Below are 8,087 nucleotides of genomic sequence, written 5' to 3' on the forward strand. Positions count from 1 at the left end.
AATATTTTAAAATATTCATATGTTTCATTCAATCGATATTGATATTTTATTATTTAATTTTGTATATTACCTGACAAAATATTGTTTATGAGTTTTACATCACAGTACCAAATAATATTTATTATTTACAAATAAGATAAATAAAAGCTCACAAATTGTGTGTAGGTAATTGGAAATAAAAAATAAATTGTTTAGATGGATGTCAAAAAACTTATACAATATAAAAACGTTAGATGGGGAGTGTTAAAAAGTACTTATCATATGAAACTTGATATAGGTAGCTAACTTTTTAGGCTATGGTTTGTTTTGAATTCTTTAGTTTGATTGGGAATTTCTCAGGACTCACCTGGGGCAGCAGCTCCCGCTTGGTGTCCTGTGAGTCCCAAAACCGCCGCCGGCGAGGCCCCGCCGGCATTGGCATTCATTCCGGCGGCGGCGGCGATGTTATGCGGCAAAAATGCGGCAGCGACGGCCGCTTGGGCGTTAAAATAGGCCATCCGACTGGCTGCCATAGTCATATGGTGGTGGTTGAATCCGTGTTCCGACGGGAAGCACGTAGGCGCTTGCAAGTGTCTTTGCGGGTACACATTGGGGGTGATGGCCGAGACCGCCGCCGTGGGTGACCTGTGCTGGGAGTCGCTGAGACCCAGCAACTCCTGGATGGCGAACGGCGACCTCTGCGGCATCGTCTGCGAGGGCTTGTTGAGGATACTAGGCGCCGTCACGTGAATCGTGTTCTCTAAACTATCATTGTTCATTTTTCGCGAATTTTTCTTGCATATCACGCACTCTACATCACCCGACACATTTTGGCGCGCTTTTTGGGGTTTTCAGGTGCAGCATGGACCGTTCATGGTCAGATGTGGGAACAAACTGACGACTCCAATTTGAAAAACGACTACTGCGGGTTCCCTAACAAAGATACTCCCTAATATTCAGCTGAAAAGGACCCCTTAAGGGGGGCGGAGTCTGCGATCTACCAATAAACCACCTGAAAAGCGAGCGCGTATTGGCATCAAAGTGAAACGGGATCTTGGCTCTTTTGTGGCGGGACGAAAGAGACGACTTTGGGTTGGCATTAGAGCCAATAAGGCGGAGTTAACTCCAGGATTGTTTTCAATGTGGGAGCTTTAACGTATATGGGTTTAAAGGTTAAATTGGGTTGGCACGTGATACAATTAATGTCAAACAATTTACATGCTTAATTAGTAAAGATGTGTTCAATTATGATAATTGAAAGCGATTAATTGGCTGTGACTAATCCGGACCTTGTTTCATGGCATGACGTAAAATTGGGTTTTAATCAACTAATTCATATTAATAATTACATACTTGTTTCATTAATTCAAAAAGTTTTGGCAGGTTGTTAAATTTAAATTAATAAATTGAACACTAAATTTCTAAACATTCCACATACATCACAATTTAACATAACATAAGAGAAACAGCAGTAAAACTTAAAAAATACAACAATAACGTGCTTTTTAAAATATATAGCTAATTGGAAATAACACATTAGAAAATAAAACTGTTTAGGTAGGTAAAAAAAATATTTTGGTACTATAGGTATTTTTATAAATAGGATATGATGCTTATTTAGCACCTATATCGCGTGTGTCAAAAAGGTCCAAACGTGAGATACGTCGTCATATACACGTTACACGATATGAAAGAGTTCTACTGTGTGGTCTTATTACTTTTCAGAGAACCTTTTTTATCATTATAAAAATTACAATACTTAGGTATCGGAGTTGGTCAATTCGACCACCAATATCTACAGGAAGTTTGAGATTGATAAGTTTTGGTATTTATGATTTAGATAAACAATAAGAGAGAGGTAGTTTAAAATAGTGGTCAAATTTAACTTGGAACATTCTATTACAGTCACATTTTAGACTTTTAGTTTGCTTTGACGGAAGCGGTTTGTTATTAGCAATAATGTCAAATCAAGAAGCGCAAAGTAGAAAAAATGTTGAAAATAAAGTAAATTATGTTAATCAAAAAATTCATGAATATAATGTGAAAACAATATCTAGATTTACATTTGTTAAATCAGTATGTAGCAATGATTTGCCAAATTCATTTAAATTAAATAAAATAAAAGTGTTTTAGTTTACATTTACTTGATATTTTCTTTATTTTATCCTCCCCAAGGTCCAGATTTAAACTTTCTGTTTATTACCGGATTTTAATCTTTGCTAATTTTATCTATCTCCTTTATTAAGTTAATCCTTTGGATTTAATATCGTGGTCGAACTGACCGGTAGGATTTACAGACACCCTACTGGCGTGGTCGAATTGGACATACGCTCCTTAGGTATAGTGTTCAAAGACACATTGTTGCTGTAGATTGTAAAAACTTAAAACTTTGAAATAATAAATTAAATAATCTGGTGCGTTGTATTAATTAACTAATAATTAATTAATTAGTGTTTTTACACGATTTTTTATATAATTCGAAATTGAAGAAAGATTGGATTAGTTTTTTTTTCAGTGATGTAACTCATATTCAACCTTGTTCGACCTACCCATTATACCTACTATTATAAACTGATAGCTATTTGGTATTTCATATTTTATACTTTTTAATTATGTAATTGGCTTCGACAAAAACGCTAGTTATAAACTAGATTTTTAAAATGTGTCTATAAGTCACCCGAAATCAAAATTATTCACAAGTAAATGATAATAAAATTTTAATCAATCAACAATTGATTTATTACTTAATTACTAATACGATTATTTCTGCATAGTAATCTTCTTTGAATCTTGTTTATTTATTTTTATCATGAATTAAACATGCGGTATATAGGCGTTATTATAATATTGGCCACTCCATGCGACAATAAAGTTTTTTTATCACTTGTATGATTACTAAAATCTTACAATACGTATTTTTCAAAAGGTGTTGAATATAGAGTATTTATTAAACAAAATAAAATTGAATTAAGTATTACAACACACTACAAGTAAATAAATTTTTGCTTAATGCATTAATCAATTTGTTATAAAATCCCGATATGTCCTTAAGTGTCAAAATCAAAAAGTGTTATTATCAAAATAGAGACGACCTCTTTTATATAAATTTATGTAAAACAAAAAAAAACATTTTAGGTATACTCGTATGTATTAATTGGGACAAAAACATAGATAGATAGAGATAAACATATCTCATTTTCTATGTTTGCAGAAGAATTTCTCTAAGAAATTAACATTTTCATATATGAACTTGTTCATATTTATTAAATTAATAGTTTAATTTGTAAGTTGTACCTGCATTTAAAAACATTAAAAAATATTTATTTAAAATTTGATAGAATTACATTAATTACATTTAAATTACATTAAAAAATATTCTAAAACGCAATTTTTTTTATTTTTATTTAACACAAACCTTTCACAATTCCAAGATGCAATAATTTTTCTTACATTTTTTTTATTTATTTTTATGTTTTCTATATTTTTTTAAGAAACAATTTTTTAAGGTTTTTTTTAAAATAAAAAGCAGATTTTTTAAATTTAAAGCATTTGGCTACTTACCATTACTTTAATAATGTTAAAGAAAAATATTTAGTTTTATAGTTTAGTTTAAAAGAGTCAAGTATAATAACTACAAAAGGTAACTAATTATAATTACTAATAAAATTATTCACTGACAAATGTATAACTGTAATCTTTTGATAGAAAGTCAGTCGCTCTCAATGAAATTTATTGAAATTTAATAAAATACGTCTAACAAAGATTTTACTTGTGTATTAAAATTGTTTAAATCCCGTTTCAATACAGAATATGGTAACGTCTCAACTGTACTTTTTGAGATCAAAGATGAAGTCAGAATAAGGTCACTAAACTTCAGAAAATTCAAAATCGGGACATTATTAAAAATAATTATAACTTTATGTGTTGTAGAACACAAAATAAAAAATTAAATAGCTCCTATCAATGTAACTGTATAGAAATTTAAATATAATAAGAATGCCTAAAGGATGCAAAATATTTAATAACATATTAAAAAAATATATATTAATTCATTGTTTTGTGCTAATTTCTTTTTTTATGTTTGATTTTTTTTAAGTCCCTTCATTCTGTGCAAACATTATTTTTTATTTTATACAAGCCAAATTAATATTTCATTTAGTTATTATGAGCGATTTTTAAGAGTTTCTACTTTCAGTAAGTTGAGTTTTTTTGTAATGATCACATTTAAAATGACGTGCAAAAGAATTTTTTTTATTTAAAGACACTTTGTTTTTGCTGCAAATGAAAATCTCAAAAAAGTGCACACTTTCAATCAGGAGATAAACATAGTGCCAAATTAAGAGCTAAAAAACAAACTATTCATAAGAGCGAAAAAAATACTTATGATATTATGTCAAAGGTTTGAAGTAAACGAAATACTTACGACTTATAAAGCAATAAAGTTTGGAAAAAAATATTATAATAATAATTATTTATAATTTAATTTACAATATAATTTATTATTATAATAATTATAATTGTTATTTTTTGATAACTGAGAAAACTGATGATTGTTTACTAATTTTGAAATGAGAAATACCTTTCTTTTTTTATATACCAAAATAAATAATTTTTATATTATTTACAGCAAATAACACGAAAACAAATTGCAATACTAACAGAGCTAATGGAACAAATTAAACAAAAGTTTTTATTTAGCACACTCAAATCGACTATAAAATTAGCTATTTTCATATTGTTAACTGTTGCAAAGTGAAATTTATAGATATCATTACTGCGCGCTCGCGACGTTAGTTAATCTCAACTATTTTAAACTTTTTTTTAATTAGATTTCCTGGCGAAATATTTGTCCAATAGTGAATCTAAACTGGTAAAACATTTATTTTCACGTTACATTACGCAACCTTAATTTGAAATATACGCGCGCCCTTTTATGAAAATTATGTCGTTCTTGCACGCCATGACCTCACATAAAAGTCAGTATCAACCATCTTTGAAAACTCACCCTTCCCATACTTCATCTCTATTCAAATAAAGCACTTTTCAAATCAGCAAATAAAAACAAGAGCTTGTGGGCTGGGATAATTAAAAATTCTCCCAGCACTAGGCCATCCTGAATTTTCATTGGAAGTTTTTTCTTCATGACCTTTTGCTTCCTTGTTGCCCGACTACATACTTAAGCAAATTGCAACACTTGCATCCAAAGAGCAACAATTCTTATAAAATTAATTTAAGTATGTTTTAACCGGATTTTAAAGATTTGCTGACTTGTTTCGGATATAAATTTCTAAATAAGTAAATAAAGTGATGCGGATTTAAGATGCATCCGACCGAACTCGATCTAATCACACAAAATGTCATATTAATTTAAATTTAGTATTCAAGGCATCTTGAGAAATTTGCTGAGTCGAATTTGCTTTGAAAATAATTTGTATTTATGTCGGAGCCTTCCCGGGCTTAATCCTCGCTTTGTAAACTTCCAAGAGATAGCAAGATTATATTTATTAAGAAACGATGTAAAGATCTTATTACTCTTAAAAAACTTATATTTTCAATTACACACGAGGCTTTCATTAAAAATTGCACAACTTTGGCCATTCAGAAAAAATAATAGGCGTACTATTGAATTTCACGTTTTCTAATTTCGCACAAAACCTACGTCAATCCGACCGGTGACAGGTCATGAATTCTTTCTTGGTTTTCTTGTACTTTCCCTCATTGTTATAGCCAAATTGAGTCGACGAATCAGTTAACCATGTGGACGTATTCAATATCAATCGATCATCGATGCAGGAAGTTGCTTTTATTCTCAAGACCCTAAATTAATCCATTCAAACCACATTAACCATAATTTTAGTCATCCACTTTGACAGTTTTGTCAACAATTAACCCAACAAATAGCCTAACAAAATTACAGGCTTAACAAAATAAAAAATCGCTCCGCTAATAGACTGTATTGATATTTTTTTCTTAATTAATTGATAGTTCATTGAACTTTTTTTATTTGACCATACTTTGACAGCTATTGTTGAAATTGTTATATTGGCAGTTGTTACAAAAGATTGATTATTCCATAATTTATTGAACACCTATTTAGCGTTTCAAAATTACAATTAGCAATATTTTAAAAATATTCTTCTCTAAAATGAGTTTAGAATTATTAGCCATTTGGAGAAGTCAAACTGGTGTGGAACTTCTGCTTTTTTTGTCGGTAATTCAGAACACTTTAACACTGAATTGAAGCTTAGGGAAGAGAACTACAGCGAGCAAGAGTGCAGAGCCCTGCTTTATTAGAGTTTTGTTCTCATACAGAATACAATTTAGCCCCTAAATGTACTCGTATGTTGATACAAAATAAATAAAAATCTTGTCTTATTGAGTCGTGTTTAAAAAAATGAATTTTATAAGTTTTCAAAAATGTGAGTACCTATTACTAAATTTTTCTCAAAAAATGTAAGTTCCCAAACATAAAATCATGTGCTGAACATATGCAACAGTTTAAAGTGCTCTACGATTAATAGTTTTTGAGAGATTGAGTAAAGTTTTACAATTTTGACCATTTTTACTTTTTAAACGACGATTATGACGAAACTAGAAGAGCTAGAGCAAAATGTTTGGCAGATTCTTCATCAGCGCGTCACAATCTATCGGATAAGATAGGTTTAAACCGAATATAAAAATGTTCACCTATTTTGAACGGGAAAAATGTTTACCTTTTTTGATTTTATAAATTACGGCTATACTGATACTATATCTAAAATGAATAATGTTTTAATTCGCACGTACATAACATGTTCTGAAAAGTCGATAAGCTTCGAGAAAACTGCAAAATTCGTGATAGTTTAGAAGTTATTTATTTTTGACTTTATTAGCAATTTTCTCGATAACTATTTATCGCATACGATGATGTTTTTTGTATCTAATAGAAAATTAAATATGCTTTTTAACGGTGGCAATAATTCTGGAGTCATTGTCAATAAACCGTTCCAAGTCCCAAAATCGACGAAAATTTTGTTAAAAATCGAAAAATAAGAAACATCAAAATTGATTGAAATGCACATTAAGAGTGTCTAAAAATACATACATAAAAAAGCGTAGAAACACCAAAATTCAAGAAATTTAAAAATTTTATATAAATATATTAGACTAGAGCTGAATTACATGCCGGAACCATAGTGGCGTAGTGACATAAGGTCACTACTTCCGGCAGGTAGGTCCGGGGTTCAAACCCCACAAAAAACAGCAATTTTTCAAATTTTAAAGATGGCGGGCACATAAGAGCGCGAACTGTAAAACATGTTGTAGTAAAATAAGTTGAAAATACAAAAGCATAATAAGAGCGGCATAAGCATAAAAGCATGAGAGCTTTTTTATCGTAAAAGATCAAAACATCAAGTAAACTGTTGTATCTTAATAACTTTAAATCTTATTAAGAGTTGTAGTACTTAAAAACGATCAAAACTGTATAACTGCAAAAAGTTATAATGTTTTATTTAACGTTCACTTATGTAAGTAAAATGTTCCACAAGAAGTCGATTAGGGTTGAAAAAACTGCAAAATTCGCAATTGTTTATAGGTTATAGTCAAATTTATATTTTGAATAATTTTGACTTTATCAGCAATTTTTTCAATAACTGTTTATCGTAAGAAAATAATCTAGATAAAAATCAAAAACATTGACAATTTTATAATTAAACCTTACAAGAGATTTTAGTGACGTAATTATTTAAATATTCTGAGCCCTACTTTAAAACTTTGTCTTTTTTAATAACATTCTTTAGAAATCCCTAATAACTCATAAAATTATAATCAAACTGAACCAAAAGAAACGCACAAAATTCATATCTTTGTTATGAGTCATTTTTCAAAAAAATCCAGGTCGATTTTATTTTTTTAAATGCTACATTTTGACACTATAGTGCCATTTATAACGTCATTCGTTTTTGAGTAATCCTATTATTTTTAATTTTTTTTAATGTCAACCGACATTTTTTATTACTGTTTTAGATAGTAGGTACACATCGTTATATTTCTGTAAGCATAATGAAAATCAAAAAAATAAAGCAAAAAAAAATGCAAAAAAAGTAAATTAAATAAACAACTTAAAA

At 29.5% G+C, this 8,087-nt stretch overlaps 1 protein-coding gene across 1 annotated transcript in view; it reads right to left on the bottom strand.

The window, feature by feature from the left end:
- LOC123005685 (visual system homeobox 2-like) overlaps positions 1–801 on the bottom strand; it is a 63,938-nt gene extending 63,137 nt beyond the window's left edge. The window contains exon 1 of the mRNA XM_044399542.1: positions 347–801. Within this exon, the coding sequence (XP_044255477.1) occupies positions 347–758 (412 nt within the window). The 5' untranslated portion in view covers positions 759–801. The remainder of the gene's footprint in view (positions 1–346) is intronic.
- Positions 802–8,087: the final 7,286 nt, after the last annotated feature.

Source organism: Tribolium madens, unplaced genomic scaffold, assembly GCF_015345945.1.
Source record: "Tribolium madens isolate multiple individuals breed KSU strain unplaced genomic scaffold, Tmad_KSU_1.1 Scaffold_20;HRSCAF=117;Tcas5.2_LG4, whole genome shotgun sequence".
Classification (NCBI taxonomy): domain Eukaryota; kingdom Metazoa; phylum Arthropoda; class Insecta; order Coleoptera; family Tenebrionidae; genus Tribolium; species Tribolium madens.